The sequence below is a fragment of the Pan troglodytes genome, chromosome 2, assembly GCF_028858775.2.
Source record: "Pan troglodytes isolate AG18354 chromosome 2, NHGRI_mPanTro3-v2.0_pri, whole genome shotgun sequence".
NCBI lineage: Eukaryota > Metazoa > Chordata > Mammalia > Primates > Hominidae > Pan > Pan troglodytes.
In genome coordinates this window covers 141,684,270-141,706,835 of record NC_086015.1, presented here as the reverse complement: position 1 = coordinate 141,706,835, position 22,566 = coordinate 141,684,270, and the positions used below count along the sequence as shown (strand labels likewise).

At 41.7% G+C, this 22,566-nt stretch overlaps 2 protein-coding genes across 10 annotated transcripts in view; one reads left to right on the top strand and one right to left on the bottom strand.

Annotated features, from left to right (window-relative positions):
* The window catches only part of CEP70 (centrosomal protein 70), a 134,731-nt gene extending 115,657 nt beyond the window's left edge, over positions 1-19,074 (top strand). For 2 of the 5 annotated variants that reach the window (XM_063806261.1, XM_063806263.1), the window contains one exon: positions 38-159. The gene's annotated coding sequence lies outside the window, so the exon portion shown is untranslated. Of the gene's footprint in view, positions 1-37; positions 1,982-18,982 lie in introns of those variants that run through there. The other 3 variants (XR_010155342.1, XM_063806262.1, XM_063806260.1) reach the window with 3 other exon arrangements.
* The window catches only part of ESYT3 (extended synaptotagmin 3), a 43,706-nt gene continuing 36,429 nt past the window's right edge, over positions 15,290-22,566 (bottom strand). Inside the window, exons 18-24 of one of the 5 annotated variants that reach the window (XM_016942037.3) lie at positions 20,882-21,378; positions 20,107-20,205; positions 19,387-19,518; positions 17,411-17,516; positions 17,247-17,296; positions 16,848-16,921; positions 16,045-16,133 (exon numbers count right to left, since the gene is read on the bottom strand). In XM_016942037.3, the coding sequence (XP_016797526.2) occupies positions 16,885-16,921; positions 17,247-17,296; positions 17,411-17,516; positions 19,387-19,518; positions 20,107-20,205; positions 20,882-21,378 (921 nt within the window). In that variant the 3' untranslated portion in view covers positions 16,045-16,133; positions 16,848-16,884. The other 4 variants (XM_016942038.3, XM_016942036.3, XM_054681093.2 and 1 more) reach the window with 4 other exon arrangements.

Below are 22,566 nucleotides of genomic sequence, written 5' to 3'. Positions count from 1 at the left end.
TAATGTAAATACTATGAATTGATTAAATTATTCCAAGAAATTGATGGCAGGGCAAGATGGCAGAATAGAAGCCTACACTATTGATTCCCACTGCAGGAACACCAAATTTTAACAACTATCTACACACAGAAAAGCACCATCACAGGAACCAAAAATCAGGTGAGCAATCACAGTATTGGTTTTAACTTCATATTGCTGAAAGAGGCATTGAAGAGGGTTAGAGAGATAGCTTTGAATCACTGATGCCACCCCTCCCTGACCCCCTGGCAGTGGCTGCACTGTGGGGTCTGAGTCTGTGTGCTTGGGGGAGGGAGAGCACAGCAACTGGGGCACTTCACATTGAACTCAGTGCTGCCTTGTCATAGTGGAGAGTAAAGCCATGCTGGGCTAAGCCAGCGCAAATGCATGGAGGGAGCATTTGGACCAGACCTAGCCAGAGTGGAATTGTCCATTCCAGCTATCAGAACTTGAGTTTCTTGGCAAGCCTTGCCACCATGGGCCAAAGTGCTCTGGGGTCCTAGGTAAACTTGAAAGGCAGTCTAGGACACAAAGATTGCAGTTAATTCCTAGGCATCTCCTAGTGCTGGATGGGCTCAGAGCCAGAGGACTAGGGTGACACATGACCTAGGGAGACACCAGCCAGTGCAGCTAAGGGAGTTCTTGTACCACTCCTCCCCCAACCCCAGGCAGGCAGCAATGAAAGTGACTCCTTGCTTCTGCTTAAGGAAAGGAAAGCAAAGAGTAAAGAGGACTTTGCCTTGCATCTTGGATACCAGCTTAGCCACAGTAGGTTAGGGCACTGGGTAGAGTCGCAAGGCCCCCATTCCAGCCCCTAGCTCATGAACACTTCTAGGCACACCTTGGGTCAATAGGGAAGCCACTGCCTTGAAGGGCAGGACCTTGTTCTGGCAGGATTCATCACCTACTGACTAAAGAGTCCTTGGGCTGTGAATTACTAGCAGCAATACCCAGATAGTATGCTGTGGGCCTTGGGCTCTGAGACATGCTGACTTCAGGTGTGACCTAGCACATTCCCAACTGTAGTGGCTATGATGAAAAACTCCTCTTGTTTGAGAAAAGCAGAGGGAAAAGTAAAGGGGACTTTGTCTTTTCATCTTAGGTACCAGCTCAGCCACAATAGAGCTTTTGGGGTCCCTGAATCCAAGCCTAGGCTCTTGGACAGCATTTCTGGACCCTGCCCTGGGTGCCCACTGCCCTTCAGGGTGAGTCCCAGGCCTGGCAGCATTCACCACAAGCTGGCTGAGGAGCCTTTGGGCTTTAAGTGAACATTGGTGGTGGCCTAGCAGAACCCCCTGTGTGCCAATGGTGGTGGTGGCCACAGAGAGAAGCCCCTCTGCCAGAGGAAAGGGGAAGGAAGAGCAGGAAGGACTTCATATTGTGATTTGAGTGCCAATTTGGCCACAGTAGAATAGAACATCAGGCAAAATTGTATGGTTTTTGACTCTAATCCCTGGCTCCCAGACAGCATCTCTGTACTTGCCCAGGGCCTAGGGAAACTTGACACCCTGAAGAGAAAGACACAAACTTAGTTGGCTTTGCCACCTGCTGATTGTAGAACTCTAGGGCCTTGAGTGAATGTAGGTGGTGGTCAAGTAGTGGTTACGGTGGGCCTTGGGCAAGACCAAGTGCTATGCTGGCTTCAGGTCTGATCCAATGCAGTCCCAGTGGTGGTGGCCATAGTGGGAGAGAGAGAGAGGTAGGTGGTGGTCAAGTAGTGGTTACAGCAGGCCTTGGGCAAGACCCAGTGCTGTGCTGGCTTCAGATCTAATCCAATGCAGTCCCACTGGTGGTGGCCATGGTGGGGCAGGGTGGCGGTGGGGGGTGGCTGGGAGAGACCAACAGTAGAGTTTTTATTTTATTTTTGCTTGTTTATGCAGTCAGTGTTGTCATCAGTTTAAAATAATGAATTATAACTTGCAGTAAGCCTTTCAGTAACCTCAAATCTAAAAATATACAATGGATTAAAAAAATGTAAAAAACAAGAAATTAAATCATACCACCAGAGAAAACCACCTTCACTAAAAGAAAGACGGGGAGGCAGGAAAGAGGGAAAAGAAGACTACAAAACAACCAGAAAACAACAAAATGGCAGGAGTAAGTCCCTACTTACCAATAATAACATTGAAGGTAAATGGACTAAACTCTACAATCAAAATACAAAGAGTGGCTGAATGGATGAAGAAACAAGACCCAATGATCTATTGCTTGCAAGAAACACATTTAGCCTATAAAGATGCATATAGACTGAAAACAAAGGGATAGAAAAAGATATTCCATGCTATTAGAAACTAATAAAGCAGGAGTAGCTATAATTATATTAGACAAAATAGATTTCAAGGCAAACACTGTAAGAGACAAAAAGGTCATTATATAATGATAAAGGGGTCAATCCAGCAACACGATAGGCTTATAAATACTTATGCTAATACTGGAGCATGCAGATATTTAAACTAAATATTATTAGAGCTAAAGAGAGAGATCCCAATACAATAACAGCTGGCATCTTCACCACACCACTTTCAGCATCAGACAGATCTTCCAGGCAGAAACTCAACAAAGAAACATCAGATTTAATCTGCACTGTGGGACAAATGAATCTAATAGATATTTACCAAACATTTCATCCAAAGGCTGAGGAATACTGAAAATTATTCTCCTCAGCACATGAATCATTATCAAGGATAGAGCATATGTTATGTCACAAAACAAGTCTTAAAACATTCAAAACATTGAAATAATAACAAGCATCTTCTCTGACCACAATGGATTAAAAGTAGAAATCAATAGGAATCTTGGAAACTATACAAACACATAGACATTAAACAGTATGTCCCTGAATGACCAGTGGGTGAATGAAGAAACTAAGAAGGAAATTGAAAATTTTCTTGAAACACATCTCAAAACCTATGAAATACAGCAAAAACAGTAGTATGTATGATAGGAATTTATAGCTATACATGCCTACATCAAAAAATAAGAAAAACTTCAAATAACCTAATGATGCATCTTCACTCTTTTCCCATTTGCCCTGAGAATACTTGCCAGGGGTCCTTACAGCTGCAGTGTTTACCTTAAGATAACTTTGCCATGAAATAGCTCATTTTTATTATTTTCACATTGCTGTAATATATTTACTTTGGAAACAAAATATATCATTCTATTTATAACAGTCTGTTTTTAGTAGTGGTATTTCCATTTACAAAATGCAGTAATTGTCAGTTGCTGAAATTGTCAAATCTTAGAAAATGTAGCATTCCTACAGGTGATGTTAAGATCATTCTCAAACAGGTGTTGGCTGAAGATTCGTTTGACGAATCTGATTTTTCTGAAATAGATGATTCTCATGATTCCAATGATTCTGACGTTAGTTTTGTTTAGAAATAACTGCAAGAACAGTTTTTATATTTTATTTTCACATTGAAAATCAGTCAGATTTGCCTCAGCCTCAAAGAGCATGTTTACATAAAATGGAATGAGCACTGGCAGCGAGCTGCACTTTTTTTTTTTTTCTAAACAGGAAAAGGTTAAAGAACTAGAAGAGCAAGAGCAAACTGAGCCCAAAATTTGTAGAAAAATAATAAACACAGGAATATATGAATTAGAAATGAAGAAAACAATACAAAAAATCAATGAAACAAAAGTTGGTTTTTTGAAAACATAAAATTGACAAAACCTTTAGTCAGACTAACAAAGGAAGACTCAAATAAAATCAGAGATGATAAAAGACATTACAACTGATACTGCAGAAATTTAAAGGATTATTAGTGGCAACTGTGAACAACTATATGCCAATAAATTGGAAAATCTAGAGGAAATGGATAAATTCCTAGACCCATAAAACCTCCCAAGATTGACCCATGAACATGAAATCCAAAACCTGAACAAACCAGTACAAGTAATGAGATCTGAGCTGTAATAAGTCTCCCAGTAAAGCCTGAGAACCAATGGCTTCAGTGCTGAATTCTACCAAACATTTAGAGAAGAACTAATACTAATTCTACTCAAATTATTCTGAAGAATGGAGGAGAAGGGAATACTTTCAACCTCATTCTGTGAGGCCAGTATTACCCTGATAGCAAAACCAAAGACACATCAAAAGAAAACTAGGCCAGGTGTGGTGGCTTCACACCTGTAATCCCAGCACTTTGGGAGGCTGAGGCAGGTGGATCACTTGAAGTCAGGAGTTTGAGACTAGTCTGGCCATCATGGGGAAACCCTGTCTCTACAAAAAATGCAAAAATTAGCCAGGCATGGTGGTGTGCACCTGTAGGCCCAGCTACTCGGGAGGCTTAGGTGGCAAAAAAAAAAAAAAAAAAAAAAAAACTACAGGCCAGTATCTCTGATGAATATTGATGGAAAAATCCTCAACAATATCTAGCAAACTAAATAACAGATTAAAAAGATCATTCATCATGATGAAGTAGGATTTATCCCAGGGATGCAAGGAAGATTCAACATAAGCAAATCAATCAATGTGATACATCATAGCAACAGAATGAAGGGCAAAAACCATATGATCATTTCAATTGATACTGAAAAAGCATTTGATAAAGTTCAAAATCCCTGCATGATTAAAAAGAAAACCCTCAAAACATTGCGTGTAGAAGGAACATACCTCAACATAATAAAAGCCATATATGACAAACTCACAGCTAGTATCATACTGAAAGGGGAAAAACTGAAAGCCATTTCTCTAAGATCTGGAACACAACAAGGTTGCCCGCTGTTTTTCAAAATAGTAGTGGAAGTCCCAGCTAGAGCAATTAGACAAGAAAGAAAGAGCATCCAAATTGGAAAGGAAGAAGTCAAATTATCCTTATTTGCAGATGAATATGATATTTGGAAAAACCTAAAGACTCCACCAAAAAACTAGAACCCACACATTCAGTAAAATTGCAGGATACAAAATCAACATACAAAAATAAGTAGATGGCCGGGCGCGGTGGCTCATGCCTGTAATCCCAGCACTTTGAGAGGCTGAGGCGGGCGGATCACAAGGTCAGGAGATCGTAGCCATCCTAGCTAACACGGTGAAACCCCATCTCTACTAAAAATACGAAAAGAAATTAGCCAGGCATGGTGGCAGGTGCCTGTAGTCCCAGCTACTCGGGAGGCTGAGGCAGGAGAATGGCGTGAACCTGGGAGGCGGAGCTTGCAGTGATCCCAGATCGCACCACTGCAGTCCAGCCTGGGTGACAGAGCAAGACTCCGTCTCAAAAAAAAAAAAAAATAAGTAGACTCTGCCTCTCCCTCCCCCTCCCCCTCGTCTCGACGGAGTTTTGCTCTTATCGCCCAGACTGGAGTGTAATGGCACAGTCTCAGCTCACTGCAACCTCTGCCTCCCAGGTTCAAGCGATTCTCCTGCCTCAGCCTCCTGAGTAGCTGGGATTACAGGCACCCACCACCATGCCCAGCTAATTTTTGTATTTTTACTAGAGACTGGGTTTCACCATGTTGGCCAGGCTGGTCTTGAATGCCTGACCTCAAGTGATCTACCCACCTCAGCCTTCCAGAGTGCTGGCATTACAGGCATGAGCCACTGTGCCAGGCCAAAAAATAAGTAGACTTTCTATAAGCCAGCAGTAAACAATCTGAAAAAGAAATTGGAAATTTACTCTTGTAAATCCCATTTACAAGAGTCACAAATACAATTAAATAGGGATTAACTGAACCAAAGATGTGAAGCATCTCTACGATGAAAACTATAAAACACTGATGACAGAAATTGAAAAGGACACCAGAAAATGGAAAGATATTCCGTGTTCATGGATTGGAACAATTAATATTGTTAAAATATCCATACTACCCAAAGCAATCTACGGATTCAATGCAATCCCTATCAAAATACCAGTGACATTCTTCACAGAAATAGAAAAAACAATGCTAAAATGTATTATGGAACCATAGAAGACCCAGAATAGCCAAAGCTATCCTGAGCAGAAAGAACAAAACTGAAGGAATCACACTTCCTGACTTCAAATTATGCTACAGAGCTATAGTAACCAAAACAGCATGGTACCGGCATAAAAGCAGACACATAGACCAATGGCACAGAATAGAGATCACAAAAACAAATCCACACACCTACAGTGAACTCATTTTTGATAAGGGTGCCAAGAAGACACAATGGGAAAAAAACAGTCTCTTCAATAAATGGTGCTCAGAAAACTGGATATCCATATGCAAAAGAAGGAAAATAAGCCCCAAACTCTCACCTTATACAGAAATGAAATAAAAACGAATTAAAGACAAATCTAAGACGTCAAAACTATGAAACTACTACGAGAAAACATTGGGGAAAATCTCTAATACATTAGCCTGGACAAAGATTTCTTGAGTAATATCCCACAAGCAGAAGCAACCAAAGCAAACATGGACAAGTGAGGTCACATCAAGCTAAAAAGCTGCTCCACAGCAAAGGATACAGTCAACAAAGTGAAAAAACAACGCACAAAATGGGAGAAAATATTTGCAAACTACCCTGTTGTGGGAAGTCAGGGACCCTGAATGGAGGGAATGGCTGGAGCCTCAGCAGAGGATATAAAATGTGAAGATTTCATGGACATTTACCAGTTCTCAAATAATACTTTCATAATTTCTTACACCTGTCTTACTTTAATCTCTTAATCCTGTTATCTTTGTAAGCTGAGGATGTACGTCACCTCAGGGCCACAGTGATAACTGTGTTAACTGTACAAATTGATTGTAAAATGTGTGTTTGAACAATATGAAATCAGTGCACCTTGAAAAAGAACAATAACAGCGATTATCAGGGAACAAGGAAAGACAACCATAAGGTCAGACTGCCTGCAGGGTCGGGCAAAATAGAGCCATATTTTTCTTCTTGCAGAGAGCCTATAAACGGACATGCAAGTAGGGAAGATACCGCTAAATTCTTTTCCTAGCAAGGAATATTAATAATTAATACCCTGGGGAAGGAATGCATTCCTGAGGGGAGGTCTATAAATGGCCGCTCTGGGAGTGTCTGTCTTATGCAGTTGAGATAAGGACTGAAATACGCCTTGGTCTCCTGCAGTACCCTCAGGCTTACTAGGGTGGGGAAAACCCCTGCCCTGGTTAATTTGACATCAGACTGGTTCTCTGCTCTCGAACCCTGTTTTCTGTTGTTTAAGATGTTTATCAAGACAATACGTGCACCGCTGAACATAGATTTTTATCAGTAATTCTGCTTTTGCCCTTTGCCTTGTGATCTTTGTTTTTGCCCTTTGTCTTATGATCTTTGTTTTTGCCCTTTGCCTTGTGATCTTTGCTTTTGCCCTTTGTCTTGTGATCTTTGTTGGACCCTTATCAGGAGTTTTTGATTTTGTCCTTAGAAGCATGTGATCTTTGTTTTCCTTTTTGCCCTCTGAAGCATGTGATCTTTGTGACCTACTCCCTGTTCTTGCACCCCCTCCTCTTTTGAAATCCTTAATAAAACTTGCTGGCTTTAAGGCTTAGGTGGGCATCACGGACCTACTGATATGTGATGTCACCCCTGGAGGCCCAGCTGTAAAATTCCTTTGTACTCTTTCTCAGCCGGCCAACACTTAGGGAAAATAGAACCTACATTGAAATATTGGGGGTGGGTTCCCCCGATACTACCCATCTGACAAGGTGTGCCCGGAATTGGTGGGTTCTTGGTCTCACTGACTTCAAGAATGAAGCCGCGGACCTTCACGGTGAGTGTTACAGCTCCTAAGGTGGCGTGTCTGGAGTTTGTTCCTTCTGATGTTCGGATATGTTCGGAGTTTCTTCCTTCTGGTGGGTTCGTGGTCTCGCTGGCTCAGGAGTGAAGCTGCAGACCTTTGCAGTGAGTGTTACAGCTCTTAAGGTGGCGCGTCTAGAGTTGTTCATTCCTCCCGGTGGGCTCGTGGTCTCGCTGGCTTCAGGAGTGAAGCTGCAGACCTTCGCGGTGAGTGTTACAGCTCATAAAAGCAGTGTGGACCCAAAGAGTGAGTAGTAGCAAGATTTATTGCAAAGAGCAAAAGAACAAAGCTTCCACACTGTGGAAGGGGACCCGAGCAGGTTGCCACTGCTGGCTCAGGCAGCCTGCTTTTATTCTCTTATCTGGCCCCACCCACATCCTGCTGATTGGTAGAGCCGAGTGGTCTGTTTTGACAGGGCACTGATTGGTGCGTTTACAATCCCTGAGCTAGACACAAAGGTTCTCCACATCCCCACCAGATTAGCTAGATACAGAGTGTCGACACAAACGTTCTCCAAGGCCCCACCAGAATAACTAGATACAGAGTGTCAATTGGTGCATTCACAAACCCTGAGCTAGACACAGGGTGCTGATTGGTGTGTTTACAAACCTTGAGCTAGATACAGAGTGCCAATTGGTGTATTTACAATCCCTGAGCTAGACATAAAAGTTCTCCAAGGCCCCACCAGAGTAGCTAGATACAGTGTCAATTGGTGCATTCACAAACCCTGAGCTAGACACAGTGTGCTGATTGATGTATTTACAATCCCTGAGCTAGACACAGGGTGCTGATTGGTGTGTTTACAAACCTTGAGCTAGATACAGAGTGCGATTGGTGTATTTACAATCCTTGAGCTAGACATAAAGCTTCTCCAAGGCCCCACCAGACTCAGGAGCACAGCTGGCTTCACCCAGTGGGTCCCGCACCAGGGCTGCAGGTGGAGCTGCCTGCCAGTCCCACGCCGTGTGCTGCACTCCTCAGCCCTTGGGTGGTCGATGGGACTGGGTGCCGTGGAGCAGGGGGCGGTGCTCATCGGGGAGGCTCAGGCCACACAGGAGCCCATGGAGGGGGTGGGAGGCTCAGGCATGGTGGGCTGCAGGTCCCGAGCCCTGCCCTGTGGGAAGGCAGCTAAGGCCTGGTGAGAAATTGAGTGCAGCGCCAGTGGGTTGGCACTGCGGGGGGACCCAGTATACCCTCTGCAGCCGCTGGCCCAGGTGCTAAGCCCGTCATTACCTGGGGCTGGCAGGGCCAGCCGGCTGCTCTGAGTGCGGGGCCCGCCAAGCCCACACCCCCCCAGAACTCCAGCTGGCCCGCAAGCACGGGCCCAGTTCCCACTCACGCCTCTCCCTCCACACCTCCCTGCAAGCTGAGGGAGCCGGCTCCGGCCTTGGCCAGCCCTGAAAGGGGCTCCCACAGTGCAGTGGTGGGCCGAAGGGTTCCTCAAGTGCCGCCAAAGTGGGAGCCCAGGCAGAGGAGGCGCTGAGAGCGAGCGAGGGCTGTGAGGACTGCCAGCATGCTGTCACCTCTCAAAGGGATTAATAACCAGAATATATAAGCTGTATGTCCAAACACCTCTATAGGAAGAAAATCTAATCCAATTAATGGGCAAAGGATTTGAATAGACATTTGTCAAAAAAGAAGTGATACATGGCAAACAGGCATATGAAAATGTGCTCAACATCATTGATCATCAGAGAAATGCAGATCAAAACTACAATGAGATATCATCTTACCCTAGTTAGAATGGATTTTATCCAAAAGACAGGCAATATTAAATGCTGGTGAGGATGTGGAGAAAAGAGAACACTTGTACACTGCTGGTGGAAATTTAAATTAGTACAACCACTATGGAGAACAGTTTAGAGGTTCCTCAAGAAACTGAAAATAGAGCTACTGTAAGATCCAGCAATCCCACTGCTACATATCTACCCAAAAGAAAGGAAACCAGTATATCAAAGAGATAACCTGCACTCCCATGTTTGTCCACAATAGCCAATATTTGGAAACAAGTATCCATCAACAGATGAGTAGATAAAGAAAATGTGGTACTCATACACAATGGAATACTATTCAGCCTTAAAGAGAATGAGATCTTGTCATTTGCAACATGGATGGAACTCGAAGATCATTATGTTAAGTGAAACAAGTCAGGCATAGAAAGACAAACATCACATGTTCTCATTTATTTGTAGGATCCAAAATCAAAATGATTAAATTCATGGATGGTTACCAGAGGCTGGAAAGGATAGTGGGGGTGAGGGTGGAGGGGAGGTGGGGATGGTTAATGGGTATTTAAAAAAGTAGAATGAATAAGACCTACTGTTTGATAGCCCAACAGGGTGACTATAGTCAAAATAATTCAGTTGTACATTTTAATGTAACTAAAAGTATAATTCGATTGTTTGTAAAACAAAGGATAAATGCTTGAGGAGATGGCTACCCCCATTTTCCATGATGTGATTGTTACACATTGCAGACCTGTATAAAAATATCTCATGTACTCCATAAATATATATACCTATGTACCCGCAAAAATTGAAAATTAAAAATTATTGGCAGTATCAAAGATTGCATGTATCTCCAAAAAAATTATTACAGGAAATTGCTGTGAGACTATTTGGAAAGAAATGTAATTTAAAAATTAATATAAATTTTGTCAGCTGGCTTAAGAGCCTGTGGTTAAGACTTAGTTTAAAACAGAAATTTTCAAACTCTTCTTCAGAGGGCTAGGGCTTTATTGAAGGTGCCTCAAGGGCCAGGATAGTGCCACTAATAGAAATAGCTTTAGGCTTTCCCTATCGGATCCACTTTTATCCAATTTTTATTATTAAAAATAAGAATAGCGCAGTTAACAATATTTAAAATGTAAAATGTTGATTTTAAAAGTTTTATTGATGTATCCTTGACATATAATAAACTGTACATATTCAAAGTATACACACAATTTGATAAGTTCTGATATATACTATACACCTGTGAAATCATCACCACAATCTAACAGACATACTCATCATTCCAAAAGTTTTCTTTGCCCCTGGTAATCCTTCCCCACCTTCTCCCCTCCCTCCTATTATCCTGACTTTTATCACTTCCTTGGTTTTTTTTTTCCAAATACCTCTGCCACTTTTGTGTGTCTGTATATGCCTAAACCAATGTAGTTTTGACTGTTTTTATAAAGCTGGAATCATATTGTGTATATTAAAAATATTTATTTCGTTCAGTATTACGTTTGTACTGTGCATCCATGTTGTTTTTGTTAGGTTCAGGTCATTTGTTCTCATTGCTCTATAGTATTCCATCTATGAATATTCCACAATTCATTTGTTCTACCAGAAGTTGGCATTTGGGTCATTTTCAGTTCTTGGCTACTGTGAATAGTACTGCTATCAACGTGCATCGTCATACACTTGTATACAGGTTTTCTAGAGTATATATCCAGAACTGAGATATATACAACTGGGTCATAGGGGAAACAAAGGGGAAATGTGTATAGTCACACAGGCCATGTACTACTGTACAACTTGAGGCAGTAGCATTTCTATAGATAACAACGTGAATGAAGCTTCTGGAGGTGTACAGAGTGGTGACTTTGGTAGGGAATGTTATCTTCAACTTTAGGAGAAAATGCAAAACTACTCTCCAAAGTGGTTGTACCCATTTATACTCCTCCCACAGCAATGCATGAAACCTCCCACTTTTCCACATCCTTTTTGCCAATGTATAGAGCTATTATTGTCGTTTTAATATTATTTACTTCCCTGATGATCACTAATGAAGTTAAGCAACTTTTCCTTTGTTTATTGGACTTTTGTATGTCATTTTTGAAGTGCTTCTGTGTCTTTTGCCCATTTTTCTATTGGATTAACTTAGTAATTTGTAAAAGTTACTTATATATTCTGGACATGAGCACTTTGACAGCTATATGTGTTACAAATGTCTTCTTCCATTCTGTGACCTATCTTTCCATTTTCCCGTAGTGTTTGTTTTTGTTTTCTTGTTTTTTGGTTTTTTTTTTTGAGACATGCAGTGGCAGGATCTCGGCTCACTGCAACCTCCGCCTCCCGGGTTCAAGTGATTCTCCTGCCTCAGCCTCCTGAGTAGCTGGGACTACAGGCGCGTGCCACAATGCCCGGCTAATTTTTTGTATTTTTAGCAGAGGTGGGGTTTCACTGTGTTAGCCAGGATGGTCTCCATCTCCTGACCTCGTGATCCGCCTGCCTTGACCTCCCACAGTGCTGGGATTACAGGTGTGAGCCACCGTGTCCGGCCCTCCCATAGTGTTTTGTTTGTTTTTTGTTTTTTTGTTTTTTAAAGAGATGGGATCTCAGTCGGGCGTGGTGGCTCATGCCTGTAATCCCAGCACTTTGGGAGGCCGAGGCAGGCAGATCACGAGGTCAGGAGATCGAGACCATCTTGGCTAACACAGTGAAACCCTGTCTCTGCTAAAAATACAAAAAATTAGCCTGGCGTGGTGGCACGTGCCTGTAGTCCCAGCTACTCAGGAGGCTGAGGCAGGAGAATCACTTGAACCCAGGAAGCGGAGGTTGCAGTGAGCTGAGATCATGCCACTGCACTCCAGCCTGGGTGACAGAGCGAGACTCCATCTCAAAAAAAAAAAAGATGGGATCTCACTGTGTTGCCCAGGCTGGCCTTTGAACACCTGGGCTCAAGTGGTCCCTCCCACCTCGGCCTTCCAAGTAGTTGGGACTACAAGTGTGTGCCACCGCACCAGCCTATAGTTTATTTTTATGAACAGAAGTACCTAATTTTCACGGAGAGATGTGTGGTCTTTTAGTTAGTGCTCTTTGCGTGTTATGAAATCTTGCCTTAGTCACAAGTTGTGAAATTATTCTCCTATATTATCTTACAGCTGTATAGTTTTGCTTTACACAGTCTAATATACCTGGAGTTGATTGATTTTTGAATGTGATATGAGTAAAGGACCATTTCGTATTTTCTCACATGAATATCCAATTGTCCCAGCACCTTTTATTGAAAAGTCTATCTATCTTTTCCCTTTGTTCACAGTGCTACCTCTGTCATAAATTGAGTATATGTGAATGGGTCTGTTTCTGGGCTCTTATCTGTTCTTTTGGCCCAGTTGGCTCCCTGCACTAGTACCATTCTGTCTTAGTTATTACAGCTTGAAAATGAACTTTGGTGTTGAGTAGGCGGCTTTCTACCTTTTGTAGTTCCATGTACATTGAATCTGCTTATCAAGTTACACACACAACCTGTTGATTTATTGGGCTTTCATTAAACATATAATTTGGAGAGAAATGGCATTTGTTGGGTTTTCCAACCTCAAACGTGGCATAGCTGTCCATTTTAGGTTTAACATTTATTTAAAAAGTTTTAGTTTTCTTATAGGGGTTGTTGAATGTATTCATATAGATTGATATTTTTATGCACTTATTTTCTCTTAGGGAACAGAACTACAGTTTTTTTTAACATTGTATCAAGCAAGCTTGCTGAAGACTTTCTGGTTAATTCTAGCAATTTAGATTATCTTGGATTTCATGCTCATGATCATATCATCTGCACATAGAAGTTTTGGTTAGATGTACCTATTTTTGCCCTATTACTCAGGCTGCAATACATTGTTGAATAGAAGTGGCAATAGGGAGCATCTGTTTCTTAATATATTGTTTGCTGCCATTAATATAAACAGAAATCTAAATGATTCTTGGATGGATCTTTTAATCTTTTTACTTTCAACATTTCTGTTTGATGTGAATCTCTTATAAACAGCATATAACTGCTTTTTACTTTTGACATTCTAGATTTTAATAGTGTTGTTTATTGTAATTACAAATATATTTAGACGTATCTTGACCATCTTTTGTATTGTCTACTTATGTCTTTGCTTTCCCCTCCTACTTTTTGCAGGGTTGATTTTTCTTTATAACCTTTTCTTCTTCACTGCTAATTTGGAAGTTGTATATATCAACTTTATTGGCTTTCTGCTATTACTCTATTTTCATAGTTATCTTGCAATTTTGAATACATACTTAGGAGACAGAAACCACATTGCACAGGTAACCAAACATGAAAAACTTAACCACCTTTTACTGGTTAGCAATTCTTGTATTTACTACTAAACGGGGTAGAAGTGGACTCTAGGGGATACAGAATAGCAACTTCGGGATGCAGATCCTTACCCCCAGGGGTAAGGGAGAGTGAACAAGAAAGGAAGTTAGAAACTAAGTGCCTCCCTACCAGGCTGAGATTTAGATTTCCTCTGGCAGCCATAGGACCATGCAACCCACTTGTGGCTAAGAAACTTGCCAAAAGGTGTTGCCTGCTGATAAAACATGAAGGCCATGGTTCTTAGGGCATGAGCCAAGGGTAAACTGTGGGGGTACTTAGGTGATTGAGAACAGCTCTGTATGCCAATTAGCTAGCAGCCATGGAAAACATCAGAAGAAAAGCCCCTTCTTCCTGCTATAGAGTGTCCTTCCATCGCCCCCTATTGGCAAAGCCAAACATCAGCCTGCTGGGAAAGCAGCAAAGGAGACAGACGTCAATTTGAAGCTGAGAGGTAATGAATTAGTGACTCACACAGAGTTATATTTTTAAGATGAGTATCTTTAGCTTCCTAAATAAGATATGGTCTTGAATACTTACTTTCTTAATCAGCCTAGCTGCCCTTCTTAGTTGTTAGTACTAACATTTTAGTTCTACTATGTTTCTGAACCCTTGCAAAAATTTTTGGTTATTTGTTTATATCTTGTGAACAATCATCAAAACTTGCTTAGGTTTGCCAACGTATTTTATGGATTTCTTTGCTTTCCACTGCTTCTCACATGCTATTTCTGCCTTACTGGTACATTTTCCTTCTTGCTGAAATATTATCTATGGCTATTTTTCAGTTTGATATTCCTGTGTACTTTATATTTTTTTTAAAGTCTGTTTTTGTTTGTTTCACAATTTTTGCCCGTGAGTTTCCCTTTAGTGACAGCCATCTGCTGCAGTTGTCGCACATGTGCCCTGGATGGGAGTGGCAACCCTGTGGGGCCAATTTTATGGTTGCCTCCATCAAGGCTTCACAGGCTTCCAGGTTCTAAACCAATATTCACATTCCGTCTTAGGTTTGGGGGTTTCTGTACCAAGATGATGTTAACTTCAGACCCTATGCTCCTGCATATTAGCTGATTGTTTCTACCCACTGCTGAAAACCAATTCTTGTCCTCAGTGGCAGCCAAGGTATTAACAACTTTTCAGGCTCCCTGCCCCTCACACAGTGCCTATATAACCTTGCCTCCTGTCTGCTGTGTACTAAAATTCTGGTTCCCTTCAACATTTTAACTCCTCTTCAGACCATCACCAGGTACTGTGTTGCCTGACACAGGTAAAAACGGTTCAATTGACCACGTTTAAAATAAATGTTTGTGGTTTAAGTTTGGAAGAAGAGGGGTAGGTTTTCACTTATCTGCCGTTTTAAGGTTGCTAATGTTTCGATGTACATATGATATATTCCCTTATTTCTCTGGTGCTTCTCCATTTTCAAGGCACTTGTCTATTTAGGGGGCAATTAGAATGCCATCATAAGGTAGACAGGGTAGGCATCAATGCTCCATTTTATTATGAGAATTTGCCATTTAAAATAGAAACCTCAGCAGAAACGAATTTCACCATGCATCTTCTATGTACTTAACACGGTCTTGGATGGTGAGGGTGAAAAACAATTCAAGTAGCTTGAATTGTTCCCTACTGTTCAATTGGAGAATAAACAAATATTAAATACCAAATACAATATAAGTAGCTGCTTAGCATGTAACCTTAGCAGATGCCTAATCAACATTTCTTAAAACTTAGTGTTATAAAGGCTGGGAACTATTAAAATGGAAAATACTCAGTATCAACAGTAAATGCTACAGGCGGTGGGAAGAGTCCATTTCACTATGGATTGACTGACTTAATAGAGGAAATAGGTTTGAGACATGACTTGAGTCGGCAGAGCACAGTATTTGGACTATTCTGGAATAGAACATCTGCATGTGAATCAGATGGCAGAAAACTGGAATAAGAGTAACATGACAAAACTTTGTTCTCGAATGTTGCCCTGCTTCAGAAAAGTGGCAGTGAAGGCAGAGGCAGAGACAGAAAACTGACAGCAGGTAGTGTCGTCTGTGTTGGTAAGAGAGAAGAGGAGGTCCAGGAATGTTGGAGGGGATGAGAAGTATATTTGGTCTTGTAAAGTCTGAAATGTAAAAGAGGCGCTTGTTTAAGCATATAATTTACATATTTTGCTTTTAACATGTTATTTAGGTGAACCAACCATCTCTTTAGAAAAGTTGAATAGCCTAAACTTATCTGAAAGCTTCCTTTTCTCTGATGGTGACACTCTTCAGCAGTCTCCAGTGCTTTGCTTGGTGACACTCTTCAGCAGTCTCCAGTGCTTTGCTATGAGAGTCAGACATAGACCTGGGTTTGGAACTTGGTTTGCATTTTCCTATGGAAATAATGCTACACGCTGGAGTTTGGCCCTTAGACTACACAAGAGTATTTAATTCAAGGTATTTAAGTATATCAGTATAACATTTTTGCCAGTAGGGAAATACATTTTTAGCTCCAGGTCAAATAAAAGAACAAATATCCAGGCACACAAGTACCACAGGTGGCAGCCAGAAGGGCTTTGGCAGTGTTAGCTCTTGGCAGTTTTGAGTTGGGTCACTTTCTATTTCCATAAAAAAGTGACTTCCCTTTGGCCAGTCACTGCCCAGGAATGTGGTAGTGGCTCCAGAAACAGACCTCCCCCAGCCCCTATGCCAGAGGCAGGACACTTTCTGGTACATACATTCAGGTAAGTCCTAAATCAGATGGTATATAATTATCTACTAAAAAGTGGCACTTGTTTAAGTATATAAACACTGAGGTTTGGATAATTTAGTAGGCACAAATATGACATTTCTTTCTGGACTTGAACAAAAAAATCCAACCAAAAAAAGTAGTTCTTGCTTTTAAATAACCTCTTCCTTATGCTATTCAGTCATGGAGTTAAATTCCGCACAAGAATTATATGTATATAATTTCAAGTGGTTGTTCTGATTTAAATGACAAAATATACATATATTGGATGTAAGTGATCCAAAGGAAAAAATATATACATATATATACATTTTAATATAAAGGTGAGTGATAAGAATTCTCATCATCAGCTTCTGGGCTGTCCATTTGGAGTCAGCTCATACCTGTAAGACAGTTAGGTTTGGACTTAACGTTAGTAATGACAGTGTGTTGTGGTAACAGGACAAACTGCCTAGTCCTGCCTGCCTGGGCCTCTGTAAGACCAGCAGAACCTGTCTCTCTGTAAGTTGGCCAGCCAGGGTTCAGGGTTAAGGCTAGAGTTTACAGGTGTCTTTTAGGGTATCAGTGAGATCTGCAGGCAGTAAAGCCTTAAATAAAGGTGTTCATCTCCCTCCCTTCTTGATAACCAAAGGAGCTGAAACAGTACTGAAAAGGGAAAACTGTCTTGAATAGCAGGATAACAGTGATAAAATGAAAGGGCACACTTACCATTGTGAAAAGCCCTTAATCAGATCTTCTTTTGATAAGTCAATCAGTACCTAAATAATCACAAATAATTAGTTCCCCTCCAAAACACTGCATTAAGGAAAGAAATTGGGATAAGGCGAATTGATCATAATCTCCTTGGTATATCAAATATCTCTTGTACTTACTTTTCCTAACTCCTTTCTTCTGTGTGAGCCAAGTGGCCTACTATTTTTCACTGCAACATCTAGTGACCTCTTCTTTACTTCTTCCATGGGAACAAAAAATTCAAATCTTTAGGAAGCAAAAAGGAAGTGAGAATTACGCATTTCATTCAGTTTTCTTGAAAATCTAAAGTGCTTCATCCATTTCCCTACTAAAACAGAAGGTACAGACTATTAGGAGCACCTAGAGCAGGACTGGCTCATAACTACTCACAATGTATCATTATTACAAATAATCACTGTCCAGTGTTGTTCACAAAATCCAGAAGTATTAAGAGGCTGTTTGCCTAGAAGTGCCTCAGACTGCTGTGGCTTAGTTTGCATCTATCTTTCTCCAATTCTACCTTTGCTACCACTCTTCTTTTTGAGACGGAGTTTCGCTCTGTCGCCCAGGCTGGAGTGCAATGGTGCAATCTTGGCTCACCGCAACCTCCTGGGTTCAATCAATTCTGCCTCAGCCTCCTCCCGAGTAGCTGGGATTACAGGCATGCACCACCACACCTGGCTAATTTTTTGTGTTTTTAGTAGAGATAGGGTTTCACCATGTTGGTCAGGCTGGTCTCAAACTCCCGACCTCAGATAATCTGCCTGCCGCAGCCTCCCAAAGTGCTGGGATTACAGGTGTGAGCCACCACACCTGCCCCTGGCTACCACTCTTTTAGCTGGCCCTCCTCACCCTGAACAGTACCTATTCATAGGACCACCTCAACCCCCTTCTCAGTTTTTTTCTTACCAGCTAAGGGCTAGAACACTGAACAGTTAGGTTTGCTACAGTTGCATGGAAAACAAACAGTGGCCACCTCCTATGGAGTAAGGCAGAGGAAACCTCTTACTTTTAGGTTTATTTTTAGGGTGGAGGCTGCCAACTCTGCCTTCCAGATAGTCCAGGCTTATCTTGCTGTCATACTTTTGAGAATTAGTAACAGATTTAGGTTTGTCACAAAAGTCAAAGTCAAATGTTAAACCTCTTCCCTCATATATTCCCACATAATTTTTTTTAATCCCTTAGCCACGTAGTAGCTACCACACCACAATTTTGACATCTTTTTATAATTATGTCAGAGCTCCCTTTGAAGGCAAAATCTCTTACTTGTGTGGCTCTAGAGTATAGGATGCTGCCTGGCATAAAGCATTCAGTAAATGTTGAATGAATAGTCTCTCTTCCTCATACCCTTTTCTTGATACTGATGAACTCAAAGTGTAGCTCTTGAAGGAACATAATAGTTCTTAGATATGGCCCAAAGAGGACTCAGTGTAACCCTTTTTAAAAAAGTTATTGGCCAGGAAAATTATGAGATGTAATATTTTCCTAAGCTGGCTAGAAATGTCTTTTTAGAACCCTGAAGCAGAAGGTACACGCTGATGAGATTCAGACTTCTAAGAATAAAAATATTTGGGATGAGACTTGCCACCACTGGCCCATCAAAAGCAATTAATGTGACTAGAGTCACCCTTGTCCCCAAGGACATAGGTGGACAAGCCTTTGTGGAGAAGGGGAGGGTATCTCCTCTACCCATCACCTATGTTTTGTTGCAGGAGGGAAGACAGGCCAAAGAGCTTCAAGCTTTAGAGGAAACTTTAGGTCCTCAGGCTCAAGGAATGTTTAACTGCTGGAATTAAAACAGATCAAAAAAATATTTGAACATTCAAATCTTTTTACTACCAGAGAGACTTCATTTAAACAGAAAGAGTAGGGAACATTCCATATTCAGGAACACTTTAGCCTCTATGAGCAGTAAATGTAGGTGGCCATTTTGATAAACTTCTCTGGCACTCCATTTTCCCCACTAACGTACAGAAGCTTCATGAAGTCATAGACTATGTTGTCTTGTTCAGCCATAGCCCCTTCCAGCATCTGGCAGGCTGCCAGGCAACATAACAGGTACTTGGCAAATACTTGAATGGGTGAGGCACTCTAGGCAGGCCACCAGCCCACTTACGTCTCATCAAACAGGGGTTCCAAGGTCTTCCGCTTCACTGAAGTCTTCTTACGACATGCCCACTTCCTTTCTGGCAACAAGTAGACACGGACGTAGGGATCAGCTCCACTGCTGGTACATGGTGTTAGGTTTCTGATTTGGTGTCAAAGACATTAGGAAAAAAAGGGGGGGGGCCCTGGTTTTCAAACACTGAAACATTTGAGAGTTGCAGTGTTTGAGAGTTTCAAACACTTCAAACATTTGAGAGAAGGCTATATTAGCCATTCAGCATTAGATACGCTTGAGGATAAAAATGCTCAGTGGTCCTGATGATCAAAAGTAATAGTCTGTAGAATTTAGAGGACAAAATATCAGATGCATGGTTTTGATAACACGCATCTTTATAATGCTTGGAGTAGAGCAAATACTTTCCTTCTAAGGGAAGTTTGAGATTCTCACTTGGAAAATGTACTGGCTACTAGCCACTCCAGACAGTCTTGCAGTGGTTGCGTCTGAGCAAAGCCCTTGGCTCTTGAGCCCATCAGCATCACTGAAGAATGATGGCCAAAGTGCCCCTTTGAGGACTTGATTACAGTGTTCAGGCCTTCAAATCTCATTTTTCCCCCAAAGTGTTATTTATCTTGGGACTATGTGCCCTTTTCATTGCTCTGAGTGTCCCTACTCTGATTTATGGTCACCTGATGCTCCCAAAGGACCTCCCTGGCCCTAGAATCCCTTTACCTGCAGCCATTGATTAGCACGCTGAGGCAGCGCCGCAGACACACATAGCGCACTGTGAGCTGAATCTCGCCCAGCTGCCGTCGCCTGAGGTCCCCACCTCTGTAAAGAAAGAGCCCATCACTTCTGTCGCCATAACAAGCATTGGCCCTCTTCCGCCACCCCCAAAGACAAAGAAGCATTCCTGCTTAAGGAGTATAGAGCCATGTAGGATAATAATTCACAGTGAGTTTACTTTCAGATGGAATTCAGTTCCATCCAGCATTCATGTATAATTATCCTACTTCGTAGTAGGAAGAACGGGAACCCTGAAGTGGAATCTGCCTTTGTATCATGATTCATTTTGGGACCTTGGATGAATTTATTAAACTTTTATGATAGTTCCATCTTGTAGGGTTATTGTGAAGGTTGAATTAAATCAGGTAACATGCTAAGCCCATAGTAAACCCTTCATAAATGACAGCCATTTATTACATAATTCTACATATTAAGCTTTCCATGTCATCCCAGTATAACTCAATGGTTCTGCTGGAAGGGACCTTACCAACCAGAGTCCAGCATCTATTTTATAGTCAGTACGCAGCTAGAGCCATAAACAGCCTGTTTAGCTCTCTCTCCCTTGTCCTGTGTTCTTTCTACCACACCATGCTGCCTCTTAGGAAGATATTTTGTGAAAAAACAACTTGCACAGAAATGTAAGTTCATATCTACTTTTCCATCCAGCGAGGTATTTTTCATACAGGCGATTTTAGAAAAGATTAAGCAGAGAGGTGCATACTCAATGTTGAGGCTGATATCTGCCAGGTCAAAGCAAGAAGAGGCCAAGGAGTTGAGCGAGGACATGCTGGGAGCCAGCCTCTTGGGCGGCCATGCGAATGGGGAGGCAGGGCATTTCATGGGTCTGGGTGACTTGATGGGTCCTGGAGAGTGGGGACCTGGGACAGTCAGGAAGATGGTGGCTGGACTCTTCTTCTCCCCGATGGGCTCACAGAACCTTTTGGCACTGTCCTTGCCTTTAGGCTCTGGGCCTGTCTCTTGGGATGTGGGCTCAGTGGCAACAGTGGTAGCACTGGTGGTGGTTGTGGTACTCCTGGATGCGTCCTTAGTATCAGAAGCAGGGTCTGGGGGACATGGCAAATCTGTAGGGTCTTCTTCCTGAGGTTGGGCTTTGGGACCCTGGTTGGTAGCCACTTTCTTGATGAGCAGAGGGCCTTTCTTTAGGGCTTCAGGTCCTGTGTATGGGCTCCCCAGCTCTCGTTCCTCCACTTGCAGGAACTGCAAGCAGATAAGAGGGTGGCTTATGAGCTGAGTCACCACTTCCACAACCTCAGCCATTGTTTCCCATTCCCCCTTTCCCCTCAGTTGTGAATTATAAAGACCCTTCCTAGGGAACTTCCATTTCCAGTAATACATATGGTGTTCCAAATATTCTGAAAAACTTGTTAGAAATGCCAAATAAAATGAAGCAAACATCCTTTGAAATGCATAGCCAAATTCACAAGAAAATAAGGATAATTCTGTTAAAAAAAGAAAAAATCTGAAAAATAAGTTAAGCTTTCCTAGGGTTGTATATCAACCTTGGAATTCAGGGAGTTAGAAGAGGCTGTGAGGCTAGGAGCTGAAGGGAAGACCCATGAAGGTGGGATCTCTTTAGTTAAAAAAGTAGTTTAGGATAAAAATTATTCGGCCTACCAACAAAGACTGATGACAAGAACATGTGTTTGTCACAGCCTGTACTCTGGTTGAGGGGACAAAGTCTTTCCTAATAACATGGCACCTCATAGGCCTGTCCTCATATGAATTTTGAGTATAAATATGAGGTACCTATGGGATCTTGAAACCCAAAGTTAAGAAATATACACAAAAATGGACTCAAGTTTGTAATGCACCTGAGGTACTGAGCTGCAGCAAAAGCAGAAGCTCCTTGGAAGAGAACAACCTCAATCCAGGTCATAAAGGAACACTGAACATATGTTTGCAATCCAAGTTATAAAACAGAAATGAGTCACCATCAAAAAGCATCAACAGACAAACATCAAAATTTAACTCCCAAGATCTTCAAATAATAGAACATACATATTAATACATTGTAACATATTTTCAAATGACCAAAGATGGAATATAAACATGAGAAGATAATAAAATTCTATGAGAAAATACCAAATAGATTTGGAAAAGATAAAAATAGAAATGAAAAATCACCATTGAAAAAACTATGAACAGGTTAAACAGCAAACTAGGCATAGCCAAAGAATTAGTGGCCTGGAAGATAGCTCTGAGAGAATTAGAATGTACCACCATGAATACAGAGAAGGGAAATATTTAGTTGAGGTCAAGAGACATGGAGGATAGATGAGAAGGTACATTATAGAAAATTCTAGAGAGAGGAATTTAAGAAGAACGGAGGAGAGGCAATATTTGAAGAGCCTGTATCTCTTCGAATATTGACTTGCTCCCATTCAG